The sequence below is a fragment of the Mytilus trossulus genome, chromosome 11, assembly GCF_036588685.1.
Source record: "Mytilus trossulus isolate FHL-02 chromosome 11, PNRI_Mtr1.1.1.hap1, whole genome shotgun sequence".
NCBI lineage: Eukaryota > Metazoa > Mollusca > Bivalvia > Mytilida > Mytilidae > Mytilus > Mytilus trossulus.
In genome coordinates, this window is record NC_086383.1 from 27,359,395 (window position 1) to 27,379,167 (window position 19,773).

A 19,773-nucleotide genomic window follows, 5' to 3' on the forward strand; every position below is an offset into this window, starting at 1 on the left:
CAAAAACTGAACTGAAGAGTATGGCTTCAAACTTGAAAGATATGATGTGTAAGTCAATTGATATAATGTTATCAGAGAGCGTAGACTTCTTAGAATCTTTTTCCAAAGCAGATATGAAAATTATTCAAACATTCATTGAAGAATCTGAACTGAATCGTATTGCTATAATTAAATTACTAAAGACAATGCAGGGAACTATCAGGTGTGGCGTCGCATCCAAAATAGTTAGATATAGTTGTGCTCTAAACCGGCAGTCTGTCATTTACGATGAACATCTATCGCAGTTCGAGATGAAGCTAAGTATTCCTAAATTTCACGCGGGCACGTTTTTCCATCACCAAATGAAAGGTTATTTTGGAAAGATAAAACGAGAAGAAAGCACAACGGTCTTAACAAAAACACAATTGCCATCCTTTCAAATTCACGTCTTTGGAAACACATTGAAAATGACAACGGTAATGACCTTTCCAAATGATTCTGATTTGAAAAGTATTATGGCGGTATGCGATTCGCATGTGTATGTTACGCAAGTAAAGTTTCGTCTTTACCGAGAAGCATCTTGGCGGCCATTATCATAGTGCCAAAGTTATGAAATATGATCTAAATGGAGACAATAAAGAGGAGTCAAGCACTTTAGAAAAAAATGGTACCAGATTTACAATTATTGGAATGAATACTAAAGGTCTCTTTGTTTGGTTTGAAAATAACATCAAATTAGTACCAGTGGAAAATGGAGAAATTAAAGCCATGCCAATAAATCAATGGGAAGCTGATGTAACAGATTTTCGGCAAGCAAGTGCATGCTTTATGGAAAATGGAAATATGTGTATTGTTTCCCACGGCAAATTTTGTGAAGTCAATGAAACTGGTAAAACAATCCGAACTTTCCTAAGTACGGACATTTCGAACGAAATTGGTATTTATCCGACAAATTTTGTTCATTTTACTACAGCAAAAGTCTTTCTTATTGCATATTCTAGAGAAATATATACAATTTCTTTAACTGGGGAACTAAAACATGTACATATAAATGAAAGCTCTGATTTTGTTGCCATGTGCGAAGATCGTCACGAAAACGTGTTCGTGGCTGATAAAAGTAATAATAGCGTAGCGCTTTTTACATCAGACGGTCATTATGTTCGGGATGTACTGACTTCTAAAGAAGAAATTGATGGACCAAAGTCTCTGACCATTGACGGAAGAGGTAACTTGTGGGTTCTTATGAATGAAGACAACATTACGGTGTACTCATATTTGTAAAGCATTTTGAGTTTACATATTGATAATAAAATTTAACAATAGTGAATTAATAACTTCACGTATACAATCAATGATTTTATCTGGTTAACTGTTGACAAATATTTTTTAGCAAACGTAAGACACAAGCTCTGATCCAAGCAAATTAAAAAAATATCAATCTTTTTATCATTATAAAAGTATCAAATAAAGGATAAGACAAGACAAACCACTGTTTTTGTCCCATGAAATCGAAAATCAAAATTTCAAACGTTTCAATCAGCTGTGACACGCGATATAAGTCTGTCAGATATCTGTAGTCTTCACTTTTTTGCTAAAAGGGTTTCGAACGTCTTGTATTTAATATAAAGATGCATAATAAGCCGTAGCACGGTTTCTGTTAGTGCGATTGAGATATAAGCAAAATAAAGCCTACTTCATCGATTTTGGAGAAAGGTCAAGGTAACACACAAACACTAAAGGAATAGGAATAAGAACAAAACTGTGTATGTCAACATGGTAATTGTCTCCTACTACGCCTCACACACCAAACAAATTCAAACCCGGTTAAAATGTCACAATAGTTACATTGAAAAATTGGAGGACGCTTCTAGTATCTCAACATTTCGTTATTGAGTTGAGAAATATACAAATAGTATAGTCACCCAATTCGCGATAGAAACTGTAAAGGTTATGCAGTGTCGATTACACTCTTTATTATTACCTATAACTCTGTACCAAAACCTTTCCAAGAAGACATTTGACCACAACTGATACAAAGACGTTGATGTTCGTAAACTATTATCTAAAAATAAACTAAGTTTAATGTTGCTATCTAAAAACTTCAACATGTTTATGAAGTCATAGTGAAATATGATCAAAATTTGCTTACTATATTTAAATATTCATTTATCAATACTACTGATATTGAGGAATTTCACTTCTTTAAGAATCTAAGAATACCTTTATAATATTTTTGTTCTTTCTAAACATGTTTCAAGGTGTGTAGTTCCTCAATGTATTTTTGAATGTTTGACACGAAGTAACATTACACATCTACGTATTTCGGAAACGGTTATATCAATAGTGCAGTAGGAACTAACTATTGGTACTTCAAAACTGTCGTACATTAAATAACAAAATCTTTTTTGTTCAGTAGCATTTCTTGGTATTGTAATTGACATTATATTCTGACATTTAACACTGACATGCTTTGATAAGATACCCTTATTGCAAGGGAAGCATACCCTTATTGCAAGGGAAGCGATATATACCATGCAAGATTGAAATTCGTATGTCGAAAACAAACTGACGAAAAGGCTCACTGGCTTAAAAGAAAAAAAGTAAACAAAATAAGTAAACAAAACACAACAAAGAAAACTAAAAACTGAGAAAAAAGAGTCCCACCAAAAATCTTGAGTCTCAGGTGTTCCGAAAGCGTAAACAGATTATGTCCCATATATGGCATCCGTCGTCGTATCCGTGAAACTACATACCGGCTGATAAGTCTCATTCGGTAAGTCTAATTCGACGAAAACTTCTCAAGTTGAAACTCTTTCGAATTATTTATAAGCAGCAATCCTCTATCATGAGACGAAATGCATGCTCTGGGTTATCTCCTTTATATAACAGTATTTTTCTCAATCCTAGCCTTTTTTCTCAATTTCTAGATGCTATTCAAGACATTAGGCAGAATTAAATATTTCTGTTCTATCCTTTTTTCAAGTTCGATTTATATAGGGTCATTTTATTAATTGCTTGGTTAAAATCAAAAATAAGATTTGGACCTTTACTCAGACAATCATCCATCCTATACAGTTCACACAAATAATAGATTGAATTGTACACTATGTTACAAAAACTAAAATAACAAACATGAAGTTGAAGATAATATATAAAACAAAAACACACACGTTCAATATTTAACCCTGTAGATTCTGATGGAGGTGACCCTTTCCATGTTTTTCTTTTAATTATCGTAAATTTAATGATGACGAATTATCTCTTTGAGTGTATACGCAACGATTCGTGCCGTAGTTTTTAGATTTATATCCTCAGCCTTATAGCTTAAAGACTGTCGATGGCAACCAACTGATTCACAAAGCATCGCTAAACTAATCACCAAGCGTAATATTTAAAGGGAATCACCAATCAATATAAATAAACTCATCAAATATACTAGGATTGAAGACATGTGTTTCGTCTACAAACGACTCACTCATTAGTGACGCTCGAATAAAACAAATGTTAAAAAGGCCTAATACAGTACGAAGTTGCAGAGCATAAAGGAATAGAAATTCCTAAAAGTTTTGCCAAATACATCATAATGTAACGTATGCTGCTTTTTATGTTCTTTTATGAATTTTCATTTTAAAGGAAAACCAAAACATAGATATTTGAGTACAAGGAAAATTATTATCAAATAGCCAAACTGGATAATAATATCAGATTATTACATGGCATTTTTCATATCGCATGTATTATCATCCCCAGGATCAATATCAGCCCAAGATTTTCATATGGACTTATCGACAAAAATATATACAATGAACATTGTTTGGAAAAGTCAACTTTTTTTAAGTAACTTTCTAAATTATTTTAAAACTTTTGAAAATGCATTTATTTAATATTTTTTTTTATTTTTGTATTTATTTTTTTATTATTTTACACAATATACTTTCCATTATCCAAATATTGTTTTGTACACTACTTTGTAATGTTTTTCATAGAAAACGTAGCATTGAGGTGTATTTTCCTGAATTTGCCGAGTATCACCGGAGTGCCATGCGATAACGTTACGGAAAGGCATGTAATAACAATCGAAGCATGTGATAACCTTTTCATATCAGCCCGCTAAGCACCAATTCGAAAAAATATGGAATTTAGGTTAGTTTAATGCTATTATCATACAGTAAAATTCATGTTATTTAGTCAAAGTATTTGATGATACTTTTTACTTTTGTATCGGTACCCTGTTTATTTAATAATGAATAGTAATTTCATAATAAAATTATGCCTTTTTACGGACACCAATTCTTTTGTATCTCAGATTATACAGATAACATAGGAATCACGTACATTATGAATAACAATTAATGAAATATAATAATGACTTTGTAAGAATGCAGTTTTGGCAACATGTTTGGAAAAAGACAATCCATTTGTTTATCTTCATGCTTGTCATGTTTACATGGAAGCCTAGCAACTGTACTCAGCAATATCACGTGCCAATGATATTGCTATTGCAAATCAAGAGCAAAGACTAAATATGGCGAAAAATTTACCGACTGCAGAAGAGAATTTATGTGAAATTTGCAACTCGGCATATACCTCTCCAAGACTTTTGGACTGTTTTCATATATTTTGTACACCTTGTTTGGAAAAACTTATAGAGGGTGAGCAAACATTCCGATGTCCGCTTTGTAGAAGAGATCTTCCAGTTCCAATTGAAGGCATTAAAAGTGTTCCATTTTTTCCATATACGACTAAGAGCAACAGTGTTAAGAAAAACAAAACTGAAAGAACATGCGAAATGTGTGATGAAATTGAAATTTATTCCAGATGTATAGATTGCGATCAGAACATGTGCAAAAGTTGTCATGACTATCATTTGAGAAATAAAACTTTAAGGAAACACACACTAGTTGAAGAAAACACAGAGGTTCCTACAAAACAGGATGAAATACAACCGAAAGACATGCAATGTGGTGAGCATGTGAAGGAGTTTTCATTTTACTGTAAGTCATGCAATTCTCTTATCTGCGAAGAGTGTAAAAAATCCAAACATGTTTGTCACAAGATTGAAGATTTAAATTATGCTGCAAAAAACATGATCTTATCTTTGACCTCCGTAGTAACAAGCATAAGTTCAAAAATACCTTTTTTGAACAACACAATAGAAAATGCAAAAACGGAAAAAAAGAAATACCAGACACATATAGACCAAACAAAAACTGAATTGCAAAGATCTGCATCTAACTTGAAAGAATGGATGTGTACATCAGTCGATATGATTTTATCCGATTCTTTGCAAAACATAGAATCACTTTCGAATTCAGACAAGAAAACTCTGCAAACCTACACAGAAGAAGCAGAACTCCGTCGTATTGCTCTTATTAAGTTTAGAAAGACCATTGAAGGAATAGTTAATTGTGGTATCAAATGTAAAATAGTCAAATTTGGTAGTGCCATTTGCACACAATCAAAGATATACGATGACAATTATTCACTGTCCGGGATGGTGTTGAAGTTCCCTAAATATAATCCAGGGACGTTGTCTTTTGACCATATAAAAGACTTTTTTGGATCAGTAAAAGCAGACGAAAACACAACAGTTTTGCCTACAGTGCGTTTCCCATGCATTCAAACTATTGGTTTTGTGAATATTAAATCATTTGCACAAGAAATTCAATTAAAGGTAGAATATGATGTTAAAAAGATAACGGCAGCAGGCAGGTATCACGTTTGTGTCGCACACGAAAATATTTTAAGTGATTACAGCAAACATCTAAGCGAAGTCACAGCTTACGACTTAATTGGCAAATCGAAAGTTATTTCGACCCCGCGTAAACTCATAGGAAACAATCTTGAATTTATTGGAACTGGCAACAGCAAATGTTTTATATGGTTAGGATCCAGTATTGAAACTTTACAAATGGAAACTGGCGATGAGACAAATTCAAGAAATTTTCTTCAATGGGAATATGAAATACCGCATCTTTCTGAACACGGTCGTGCGTGTATATTAGACAATGGAAACATAATAGTCTTTATAAACAACAATTTCTATGAAATTGAAGAAACTGGCAAAACTGTCCGAACGTTTTCAAGTACGCACATTTTGGAAAATCACAGTCAGAAGCAGGCAAATTGCATTTTATTTACTAAGACAAAAACAATTTTAATTGCTTTTTATGATAAAATAATTGCGAAATCTATAAGTGGTGATTTTTTACATTCGCATAAACATGAAAAAAGTTATTGTAACTTTGTGTCAATGTGTGAAGATCGTCATGGAAATGTTTTCGTTGCTGATTCATACAATCGTCGTATATGTTTGATAAGTTCAGATGGCAATTTTATTCGTAATGTTTTAACATTTTCAACATTTTCATTAACAACATTGAGGATGACAAAACACACTACTCCGATGTCTATAACTATTGATGGAAATGGGAACTTATGGGTTCTTGATGATAGCACTATTACCGTTTATTCTTACTTGTAGTGAATACGATGTCATGCCCGTCGACTGTCCTTTATACCAACCTCGACATCTGTCATGTCATTCTCAAAAACTGTAATACCAAAACTGTCGAGTATCCTATCATTCTCTTCAAAGGTACCAGGATAATAATTTTGTACGCCAGACGCGCGTTTCGTCTACATAATACTCATCAGTTACGCTCGTATCAAAATAGTTATAAAGCCAAACAACTGTCACGTCGTTCTCAAAAACTGTAATACCAAAACCGTCGAGTATCCTATCATTCTCGTCAATAGTTATCAAAGGTACCAGGATAATAATTTAGGACGCCAGACGCGCGTTTCGTCTACATAAGACTCATTAGTGACGCTCATATCAAAATATTTGTAAAGCCAATCAACTGTCATGACGTTCTCAAAAACTGTAATACCAAAACCGTCGAGTATCCTATCATTCTCGTCAATAGTTATCAAAGGTACCAGGATAATAATTAAGGACACCAGACGCGCGTTTCGTCTGCATAAGACTTATTAGTGACGCTATCAAAATATTTATAAAGCCAATCAACTGTCATGTCGTTCTCAAAAACTGTAACACCATAACCGTCGACTATCATAGCATTCGCGATAACTGTCATGTCATTCCAAACAAAAAGTCATGTTATTTCCTTCAACTGTAAAGACATGCCCAACTGCACCATCCACCCAGCGGTCAGTGATTAAAAAATATCTATATCTTTATCAAACGCCTAAATATGAGTGAGGTAATTTTATGACAGCCGTCCTCAATCTAATAAAATAATATCAAGTATAAAACGGCTATCTTCATAATTTTTATACATAATATACTTGGTCAGACATTCATCCTAACAATGTAAGATATAAAATATCCATAATATCAAAAATCGGTTGTATTGAATTTTAGCATTTTGTTTTCATTTAAGCGTGCGTTTTATACATGTTATAGTGATTGGGGAAGATGCCGTGCGTTCTTTAAAACAACTGTCTCACACTGTATCAACAACCGATCCTTATACGCCTGGTTTAACTTTACGACATGATGCCCTTTTGTCCCTCATATTGTATTTATTTATCTGATCATGTGAATGAATTTTAAGTGTTAACTTTAGAACAATATAGACTTCGTTATATATGCGCGGTGTCGTTATCATGGTGGTGGATGAGAGGTACACTTTAATTGTATCTGTGACTACTCTTTTTGACAATTTATTGAGACTTTGTTACAGTCTTAGGCTGTGTTCGCATTGACATAAATACGGTGTTGTCTTAGTGTAACTCACACGTAAACTAAACACAATTGCGTTCCCATTGATAAAACTCAACATGCTCAATGTTTAAATCATGTTTTGTCTACACACTGTCGATAGTCAATGTAGGACTTGTGTAGTTTAAGTTTATACAAAACTAGGCATTAAGGACACAAGTTTTACCGTGTATATATTTAAGGATGAAACTATCTAAATTTTTTAAATAAAATTGATATTTTTGATAATTATTAATAAAGTTCTGTACAGAACACAGAAATTGTTGCCTAAAATTTACATGTCTATTGTCTTTAAAAAAATATTAAACGTGCTTTATTAATCCCTGATCACGACTCAAAGCAGCATCATTGCCGAACCCACATTGCAGCAACCAATTGATTGGGGAGGGGGGGGGGGGGCTATGAATATTTTTTGGAGAAAAAAATGTTTCCAGTTTTTGGAGAGAAAGAAAAATGTTTTTGACCCTGGAAAAAAATTTGTTTGTTTCAACATCAGCTGCAACTATATAAAATGCAAAAATTTATATTTCGACTTGTCACAAAAAAAACATCCACAGCTCAGGCCCCCTCTCAAAATTGAATAGTTGCTGCCTAATGCATTTGAAAATGTCTTCCCGAATCGACTTGACGTACACAGAAATATTCGCCACTGGTCTTTACTCATACATCGATTTGCGCATATTAAAGGTATTACTAAAAAAAGTGTGAGGTAAATTATATGTGTGTCTAGTATCTCAGATCCGTTAAACTACACTTAAAATTAAAAAAAAACGTTACCCTATCCCTTTAAATACTCCCTGGAGAAGAAATACTATTTGAAACAAATAGAAAAGATAAAAATGTTGTGATCCTTAATATTTCAATCCTTTTTTTTCGTCTGGAAGCACGCTGCTGCAGCTTACGTTTTCTTATGCGTAATCGAGACATCTTTAGTATATTTAAACTACTGCAAATAATCAAAATTACTTTCATAAAGGAACAACCAATTAACTTCAAAAAGGGGTAGGGTTATTTTTTTTTTATCTGAGTCAATTTAGTTATCTCCTGTATTTAGCATGTCAGTAATACATTAATTGAATTATGCTCACTGAAATTGAAATTATCAAAAGTAAAGATAATTTGAGAAGATAATTTGTTTATAATATTTCGGAACTTTACAAAAAATTGCAAATGCAAAGAAACATGCATGAACAAAACATCTAAACAAAATATGACGTTCCTTGTAGAAGTAAGTGTCACCTTAGGCGAGAGTACCAAATTAGGATTCAGACATAAATGTTGGTTTAAATTTAACCCATATGATCTTTTCAGAATTTGATTAAATCCTTCAGAATATCCACCAAACAATGCCAAATTGCACTTCCTACAGTGTTTGTATCCCAAAAATGTTTGGTTTTTCTTTACCCAGAATGAATTTTGGGATCAGTGTATCATCAGCTTAATCACAATACAATGATCGGAGCATGATAGGCATCCTTATGAAGTTACCATATTATTTATTTTGTTTGAGCATGATTTGTCTCTCAAAATTACACAACATCAGTCATTGTATGAACCTGTGACCCGTGTCACAGTTACACACCGTTCTACAAACTGAGAAAAAGAAGTCATTGCTAGCCCAGAATATGGCGGTAATATATATTTAAAATTTAAATACCGATGGTTTGTCAACAAATTGGCTAAACTTTGGTATATTTGAGCTTTTGAATTTGCCATTTCATTCTATTCAATACAAAATAGACCATGGCGAAGTTAGGAACTGAAAACAGTAAGATATTCTACAAATTGACCACCTAAACATTTGTTACCTTCTTCAACTTGTTTGCAGGACAGTGAGCGATAAAAACATTCACGTGCAACAAAAGTTAAAAAAAACCCGACTACATGGATTAGCATTGAGGCAGGTACATTATATTGTTTACTTTTATGAGATCGTTTACAAAGACATCAAAGAAAAAAATAAATGATAAATTGATAATGATGATGATAAAAGTTTTTTTTTCCGTCAAGTGGCAAATTAAATGCCATTAAATTATTCAGGACGTGTACATGGTCCTGTGATATATATGCATATTAACATAGATAATTCAGATATAGAGTCGGCTGCTAGTTTACAGAGAATCAGTCCACAGGAAGACAGGCTTCCTATTATTGAATAAGTGTTATTTTATTTTCTTATTGAAAAAAGTTTCAGTGGATAGTTGAATTTAATTTGCAAACAATAACTTTATATTTTATGCATGAAATGTTTATGAACAATAAGAAGCATTTATCCAAGGTATTACATTAAATATCCATATACATCTATGTTGTCCATCTCCTAGCTGACCATCAACAAATGCGTAGCAAGCTGAATATAAACTTAATCGCACGAATAAGTGTTATTTTATATGCCTCGGTATTCATGTATGAATAAAGATAAAATTGTATGCAAGACAAAAGAGGAACATTAAATTGTAAATTGAAAGAAAGTGGAAATGCAATGTGTTTGTATATTGTATGTCATTACCCCCTTATAGCAAAACACGTGACGTTTATATTGTAGGCCATATTTGATATGCATACGGATATAGTTTTATGACACACATAATAACAAGTAGTTATGAGAGATAAATACTTAGTTAATAAATAGAAGCACACCCTAACATCACGTGAAGATGATGATTTAAAATTGTCTAATTGAACAGATAGTCATGTATGTATAATACTTGTACCTATACATGAATGAATGTGAGTTCAAAAAGCAAGAAGATAACTTTAAAGAAACGCAATACCCGAATCGATATTAATAAAAGGTTTAATGAAAGTATAATACATAGCTAGTATGTTTCTATGTTATTTTGTATACTGATACAGGTTTAAAAGTTCTGAAAGGTCTGTTAAACAATAAGAACAACATCTTTCGGCTGAATTTATATTTTAACAGATCAACATACTATTTATTATCACTTTATACATAGTTTTTATAATCAGTGCATTAAGTGTCAATGGCGGAAGGATGACTTATAGAAGATCAGGACTTATGTGGAATATGCAAGTCGGTATACACTACTCCAAGACTTCTTGACTGTTGTCATGTTTTTTGTTCACCTTGTTTAGAGAAAATTATTGAAAATGGACAAATATTTCGATGTCCACTTTGTAGAAGGGAAATGCCGACATCAGAAGGCGGCGTTGACGGACTTTCGTTGTTTCCATTTATCGAAAAAAGGAATGACAAGAGAAGAAAGAACTTGTGAAATGTGCGATGAAACCGAAGTCCATTCTAGATGTGAAGATTGTGATCAGAACATGTGCAAAAATTGCCATGACTACTACTTGAAAAACACGACGTTCAAAAAACATAAAATAGAAGATAACAAAAACAAGGAAGTATCTGAAGACGAACGGATATCAAAAGACATTGAATGTGATAAACATACAAAACAATTATCTTTATATTGTAAGTCTTGCAATTTGCCAATTTGTGAAGAATGTAAAACATCCGACCATGCCTGTCACAAAACAGAAAAAATAGACATTGTTATCAAAGCCATGAAATCAACCTTGAAGACTTCGATAATAAGCCTTAAATCAAAGATACCATTTCTTGACAACATTGTAGAAAATGCGAAGTCCGAGGAAAATAAATATTGGAAAGATATCAGACAAATGCAGGCAGAAGTTCGGAGTGTAGCTTCCTCCCTAAAGGACCTAGTATGTAAATCAGTTGACATTGTCATGTTCGAAAACTTAGATATTTTGGATTCATTTTCGCGTGTTGATAAGAAAACAATTGAAACATACGTGTGAAGAATGTAACACATCCGACCATGTCTGTCACAAAACATAGAAATTTGATATTCCTATTAAAGCCATGAAGTCAACATTGAACACTACTTTGGGAAGTCTCAATTCAAAGATACCCTTTCTTGACAACGTCATATACAATGCAAAGACAGAGGAAAATAGATATGGTCAAGATATTCATCAAATAAAAGGTGAACTTGATAGTGAAGCTTTAAACTTTAAAGAACTCATGTGTAAATCCGTTGACATAGTCATGATAGAAAAGTTAGAAACCTTGGAAACATTTGCATATGCTGATAAGCACACATTTGAAACCTACATTGAAGAGGTTAAACAAAATCGGCTCTCTATAATCAGATTAATCGAAAGTATTGAAGCTACCATTAAATTTGGTAAAACGACTGAAGTAGTTAGATTATGCAGTGTTTTAGGCACAGATATACATATGTATACCGAAGAATATCCCTGCTCTGAGTTGAAATTATATTTACCTATGTTTAAACCAGGAATATTGAGAGATCATCAGATACATGATTCTTTTGGCACAATTGAACGGGATAATATCATCAATGTTTTACTGAAACCTCAATTTCCATGTCATCAAATTCATCGCAGTCTAGTTATTAAACATTTGCCGAAAAAATCCCGTTTTCAGAGCAAAACTGGGCAAAATTATACTAGTATAGTGGCAGTAGGCGATTTTCACGTGTGTGTCACAAATTTGCTTTCTACAAAAAGCTATGCATATTATGGAAGTATTGGCCATATACTTATTTTGGATACGGCTGGAGAATCAAAACAAGTAATATCACGCAGTATGGGAAACAAGTTTTATATTATTGGGGTGAACGCACGTACATGCTTTTTGTGGAATAGTGATAAAATTGAAAGTATACAAATGCAAACAGAAGAAAAATTCGCAACAACAATTACGCTATGGGAAAATGACATACAAGGTCTATCTCCGGAGGGTCGTGGTTGTATAATGGTCAATGGAAATATGTTGGGTCTTTTAAAAGAAAAGTTCTATGAAGTTGAAAAAACTGGGAAAACTGTACGAACATTTACTTCTGATGCAATATCTCAATTAGCCAACTCTCAGCCAAGCTGCATTTTATGTACCAAGACAAAAATGATCTTAGTTGGATACAATCATACAATTTTAGCAATAACATTGTCTGGAGATATACGATATACACATACGTTTAAAGGTTCAAACATTAATTCCATGTGCAATGACCGTCATGGAAACGTATTTATGGCTGATTCAAGTAATCATCACATTTGCATGTTGACGTCTGATGGTCATTTTATTCGTAGTGTGTTGAACTCCGAAAATGGCATCACAACACCTTCGTGTTTGACCATCGATGGAAGAGGAAATCTATGGATACTAACGACTCAGAATAAAACAATACATGATATCGTAGTGTTTTCGTATTTGTAGTGACAAATGTGAACTTTTAATTATGCATTTGCAAAGTACTGCATGAATACTCAATAATATTTATTGCACTTATTGTTTTAAAAAGAAACAAAAATTAAATATTAGAAAGGTTACTTTTGATAAACAAGAAAAAAGCAGCAATTGCCATACTATTATATATTTGAACGAATATTACAAAATCAATAGTAAAACCAACAATACAGAACCCTTTTATTTTATTTACTATGCAGATAAATAAATTTGATTTTCATTGTTCTATTTGTATTGTTGTGTTGTTTGCCGAAAGTACAGTGCCAAATATTTCATGTATATCCAAGTCGGGTATTTTTTTTTTGAAACAATGAATTAATTTGAGAGGTTTTGAAAGGTAAATTGACTGATATCAAGCGTGGTGGATTTTGAACTGCTCTTATAAGTATATGTGATAGGTTTGCAAATCAATTGACGATGTGTTGGTGTCTTAACTCACCAGTGACATGTTTGGTGGTCAAAGATCTTTAGATAGCACTAAAGTCGTCTGATCTGCAAATAAACTATTTGTGTCCTTCTCCTGCTCGTGACATTTTAACTAAGATTAATTATCATTGTGGGTGATAAGTGCAATGCAGGACACGCTTATTAAGTCGACGCAACCAGTGTCGCTCCTCATAGGGTATATGCAAATTCCTGAGTGTCCGTCTGTTATCTAGATTTGTTTCTCTCTAATTGATTAAAGAGTGCTGACGCTTCCAGTTATATCACTCACGGACCCTTCAAATATATCTATCAAAGGTCCATGAAGACACAATGAAAATAAACTCATCATAGATAACAGGATTGAAACTTTGTATATGCACCAGACGCGCGTTTCGTCTACAAAAGACTCATCAGTGATGATCGAATAAAAAAAGTTAAAAGGCCAAATCAAGTACAAAGTCAAAGGGCAGTGAGGACCAAATATTCCCAAATGTTTTGTCAAATACAGCTAAGGTATCTATTCCCGAGGTAAAAAAAAACCTTAATATTTCAAAAGTTGTATAAACAACTAATCTATAATTAGAAACAAACGGTACTCCTTAAACTCGAAAAGTTGATCTCACGTTCATATGTCGATCGGCTATGGCTGCAAATTCACGGACAGACGAACTTAAAAATGGTCCAAAATTTTAATTGGAGACTACCAACACCAAATCCTGTATAAATCAACAAAAAAACTAATAATAAACCTTTTTTGTATTTTTTTTTCTTAACAAACAAAACTTAAAAGTTCAAAAAAGTAAAGGAAACTATTCAGCCACTAATAAGAACCAAAATTTTTTTGGGACTGAAATATGAAAATAATGAAATTTTTAAGCAGCTTGTTTGTACCCAGTCCTTTTTATTTCCCCGAACAGAGAAATAAATGGACCAAAGAAGGACGAACAGCAAACATCTATTTATTATAGAAAACCATTGGTCAAGTAAAAATAAGCTAGGTCCATTGTCTTAATTTGCTGATAGAGAAACCATGAGTGTTGCCCTCAAAGTAAACGCACACATGAATTTAGCGTCAATCAAAATTTGTATTTTCCTACCTTTATACAAGCTGATAAAATTTTAGGAAAAAATAACGGTTCAATGTCTTGGGCAATTAAACAATAAAAGCCAAAGAAATACAGTTTAAAATAATTTTGGGCATTCATTTATTTTACTTTTTCATAACTATAACAAGTAATAAGTCACTTCCAGTCATATTAAAGTCACGTCCAGTGTCAATAAATAGCTCATTTTACTCTGATTAAAAAACAATTTTTTTTTCTATATTTGTTAGAAATATAAAGGAAGACATGTTGCTACTTCCAGTTTAAAAAAAATACATTTTGGTATCATCAGATAGGTAACTCTACACTTACTTCAAAAATATATGTGGTTCTCTTTAAGTTTCAAATGAAAGAGACACAACACATGGTCACTCCCTGTTGTCATCACGCTGACTTTTAGAAGATAAGATGTCGACTAACTTTATGGGAAAGACACACATCTTGATCATGTGAAAACATCTCCTATTTCTTGTTAATCAGAATCTTAATATTAAATTAAGCTATGACCTTGGCCTTCATTTCAATGTCATGAAGTAAGGAACTCAAACTAATCCTCTACTGTATATGGTTTATGATTTATATCATGAATATATGTCCTGTATATGAAAAAAGTAATCAAAGGTACCAGAATTCTAATTTAATAGGCCAGACTGTTCGTCTACATAAGACTCATTAGTGACGCTCCGATCAAAATAGTTATATTGATATATATATATATGAACAATTAGGAAGTCAGATTCGACTTGTCCATCTGTTACAATAAAGATTTAAATGAAAACTACATTTTAGATATTCTTTTCCTTTGAAGATGGTTGAAAACTATCAACTTGACGATTTTGAACCTTACACTCATTTTATCTATCTCCTGTTGTACTGCAAATGAACATGAACAAGATATGAGCAGAAACGTTGCATGATTCATAAAAGAGGGGCAAAAGATACACATAAGTTTCAATGTTCATAAAAAGTAACTGGTATACGTAATACAAAAGTAAAAAAGTCTACTTTTTGTCGCCATAGAGTCCTCACTCTTTTAAAAGAGAAGAAAATCAGAAAGTTTACCGACAATAGTTTTATTATTTTGCTTTTATTGCACCTAGTAAGCAATATGTCATAAGAAAATGGATCTAGTTTCAAGACGAAATGCACGTAATGGTCAGAAGATATGAAAAAAGAATAAAAAGGGTTATCAAGTAGTATAAACTACTGATGGATGATTGTTTGTCATATTTTAAACTGATACTATAATTTAGGTAAATATACGGAGATGTATACGAATTGTTATTAAAAATCATATCAAGGACAAGTTAACGTACATTTATTAAACATATAGATATAGAAGTATAAAGTTTAAAAGTATAACATGCAGGAAGATTGTTTTAGAGGAATGACCGCTACTTTAAAACTGTAACAAACAAAACATGAAAGTATATACGGAATGATTTCAATTGGAACAACTATTGATTCATGACACAGTTCTAATACTTTTAACAGATTAATTCTTATAAAACAATTCAGACAAAATGTTTGTCTGCATAAACTAAACGATAATAGATACCAGGCAAACGTGTATGTAAATATCACATGTCTCTAACTATCTTTGGATCATTATCAGTACTATATAAATATGACGGTTGTTTTCAGTTGATAGTGTCTAACGTTTGATTTTTAAATATTTTTGGGCCACCCCTTTTTTTAAATTTTCCTTGAGTTCGTTATTTTTTACTCTTTAAAACAATAATGGCAGAAGGACAATTGTCTGTACGTAAAACTTCAGTTGTTGAGGACCAACAAGTTGCAGATCTGGATGTATGTGGAATATGCAACTCGGCCTACACAACACCGAGACTTCTTGACTGTTGTCATGTTTTTTGTTCACCTTGTATAGAAAAACTTATTGAAAATGGACAAACATTACGGTGCCCACTTTGCAGAAGGGAATTGCCGATACCCAAAGAAGGCGTTGATGGACTTTCGTTATTTCCATTTATAGAATTATTTAAAAGCGAAAATAAAAACGTTAAACCGCGAATTTGTGATATGTGCGATGAAATGGATGTCCATTCAAGGTGTGTAGATTGTGATCAGAATATGTGTAAACATTGCCATGATAACCATTTAAGAAACAAAACGTTGAGAAAACATAAAATTGAAGATGAATTGAATAATAGAGTAACCGAGGAACACCGTGAACTGATATTGGCTGAGGGTAAATGTGATGTACATTCAAAGGGATATTCTTTATACTGCAAGTCGTGCAATTTGTCTATTTGTGAAGAATGTAAAACATCCGACCATGCCTGTCACAAAACAGACAAATTGGATATGGCTATTAAAGCCATGAAGTCATTATTGAACACTACGTTGGGAAGTCTAAATTCAAAGATACCCTTTCTTGACAACGTTATATACAATGCAAAGGCAGAGGAGCATAAATATGGGAAAGATATTCAACAAACGAAGGGTGAACTTGAGAGTATAGCTTCGAACTTAAAAGAACTCATGTGTAAATCCGTTGATATGGTCATGGCGGAAAACGTAGAAATCTTACAGTCGTTTTCATATGCCGATAATAAAACATTTGAGACGTACATTGAACAGGCTAAAAGAAATCGGCTCTCTATAATCAGATTAATCAAAAGTATTGAAGCTACTATTACATTTGGTCAAACGGCTGAAGTAGTTAGATTATGTAGTGTTTTGTGCACAAAAACAAGTATGTACAACGAAAACTTTTCTAACTCTGAGTTGAAATTAAATATACCCATGTTCAAACCAGGAACATTATCTTATCATGACATGCAGGATTATTTTGGCGTAATCAAACGAGATGATTACTCTAAAATTTTGTTGAAACCCCAATTTCCATCCTTGCAAATTCAAAGCTTTCCTAATTTTAGACATTTCAGAAAGGAATCAATTTTCCAAACAACCAGTGGTATAACAAGTACTAGTATAATGGCGACAGGTGATTCTCACGTGTGTATCACGTGTTTCGCACCGAGTAATGGTACAATCACAGTATTTGATATGAATGGACAAGCAAAGCAAACAATTTTAAATAAAGTACAAAATAGGTTAGCAATCATCGGTGTAAACGTTGGAAAATGTTTTATGTGGAAAGATAATAAAATTGATATAATTCAATTCCAACGTGAAGGAAATTTTGAGACACAGATAGATCCATGGGACAATACGTTACCATCTATTTCCTTGCATGATTGCGCATGGATTATGAACAATGGAAATATGTTGGTGCTGGGGTATTATAGCACATTCTATGAACTTGAAGGAACTGGGAAGACACTTAGAACTTTTACTAGTAACGCAATATCGCAACGAAATGCTACGAGTCAGGCAAAATGTATCTTATATACCAAGACAAACATAATTTTAGTAGCATATGATGATGAAATCTTCGCAATAACCTTGTCTGGTGACCTTCTACATACATATAAACAGAACGGTTCAAAATTTACTTCAATGTGCACGGACCAACATGGAAATATATTTGTGACAGACTCGAGCAAACATTGCGTATGCTTACTAAACTCCGATGGCTATTTTATACGTAATGTATTGTCACCCGAAGACGGCATTAACAACCCAGTATCTATAACGATTGATGGGAGAGGAAATCTGTGGATTCTGATGAATGCGAATACAATCATTGTGTTTTCGTATTTGTAGTGGCTAGCGTCTAAATTACAATGACCCCGTATGTAACGACAAAGTGCTCTAGGTGTTATATACTATTCTATAGACTTCGTGTTAGTAATAAGAAAAAAAAACCATTCTTTAACAATTATATCAGCTTTACAAAAAAAAATAATGAGGTTCAGATTATACAGTTTTACTTTTTATTCATATGCAATTTGAAAATATTTCATTACGTCGACACCTATGCAAAACATAAATGTGTCTGCCGTTATACAGAGGTAAAAACACATAAAAAATTCTAGGAATTGTCAAAAAATACACACTACGAAATTGATTCACATTTTGAGTATATTTAACACACAGTGTACAGCTACATGTAAAATTGTACAACTATATAAATAAAACAATAAAGCAAGGAAGATGTATTGTTTTACCCATCTACTTGACGTCCAATGTCATAGTTTAGGCATAGCGAAAATGGGAACAGACCAATGAGAAATTCAGGTTGTGGGTTTTGTAAAAAAAATCGACATTGATGATTAGTGAAATGTTTAGGCTTCAAATGTAGAAACTGGTATTTTAAGTGGAGGCATGACATTTTTGCCTTCTTACATTTCTTTTTATAATAAAATATGTCATAAAGAGTTTCTGTAAGACTGTTCCGAAGCATAGTTATTCTCCCTACATCGGACAGGACGTTTTTGTGTACCATGTACTAAATCATTATGCCCACCAAACCAAACACTCTACACCTACCCACACATCTCACCCCTCATAAAGTTTTGCGTCATGTTAAAATAACGAGAAAATAATTCTTATGGGTTGTGAAACATTGCTATAAAATTGCTATACTAACAAAGGTAATACTATGCCGGAAGGGTATGGGTACATATTATGCTCTTTCATGATAGTTTTCCATCTATTTTCTCTGCCTTAGTGGTAAAACAAAGAGTTCATAGAAAAACGACCAACTAAAAGGAACAACCCTATAACAGATGAACAACATCACAGCTGGTTCACGGAAAATAATAGTAAATAAAATAATATAAACAGTTGCTTGTTGTGATTGGTAGATAACCCAACTGATCTATCTGATACAGATATCATATATGTTGAAGTCAAAGTACAAGTTAATTTTAAATTAGAGAATATACTAACATTGATAACACGAATAACAAAATACTATCACACACAAAAACAGGTGACATTAGCCATGGAAATCCGATCGAATCCTCCGAAATGTGTCGTGGGTTGATATGTTAAAGGTCTCAAGTTCGAATCTCAGCATAGACAATGGATTTTTTCTAAATAAATTTTGAAAGTGTATCTTTTCTCAACAAATAAAATTCTAAGTTTTATTGTGGAATAGGCAATCCCGCCATTTTCTAAACAAATGAAAGTATGCAAAACAAAGAAACTCAAGCTGGGGTGATCTGGTAGTGATGATCCGGCTCAGATCACCCCTGGTAGAACAAAGGAGCTAGGATGTACAAGTTGATCAGATATTCGAACTGTCTTTAATTTGACTTAACTGTAAGAATGATGCTTAGAGAATTAACGTAGTTATATGATTTTTATAAACTTTAACTTAC

At 32.8% G+C, this 19,773-nt stretch overlaps 3 protein-coding genes across 3 annotated transcripts in view; all 3 read left to right on the forward strand.

Annotated features, from left to right (window-relative positions):
* The window catches only part of LOC134690943 (FAS-associated factor 2-like), a 49,053-nt gene extending 44,011 nt beyond the window's left edge, over window positions 1-5,042 (forward strand). Inside the window, exon 15 of the transcript XR_010102062.1 lies at window positions 5,033-5,042. The gene's annotated coding sequence lies outside the window, so the exon portion shown is untranslated. The remainder of the gene's footprint in view (window positions 1-5,032) is intronic.
* Window positions 5,043-10,939: 5,897 nt separating this feature from the next.
* LOC134689907 (uncharacterized) lies at window positions 10,940-12,962 on the forward strand. The gene is made up of 3 exons (XM_063549873.1): window positions 10,940-11,426; window positions 11,581-11,718; window positions 11,767-12,962. The coding sequence occupies exons 1-3, from the start codon at window positions 10,940-10,942 to the stop codon at window positions 12,960-12,962; spliced, it is 1,821 nt and encodes a 606-aa protein (XP_063405943.1).
* Window positions 12,963-16,261: 3,299 nt separating this feature from the next.
* On the forward strand, window positions 16,262-18,211 carry LOC134689908 (uncharacterized). Its single transcript, XM_063549874.1, has one exon. The coding sequence runs from the start codon at window positions 16,262-16,264 to the stop codon at window positions 18,209-18,211; it is 1,950 nt and encodes a 649-aa protein (XP_063405944.1).
* Window positions 18,212-19,773: the final 1,562 nt, after the last annotated feature.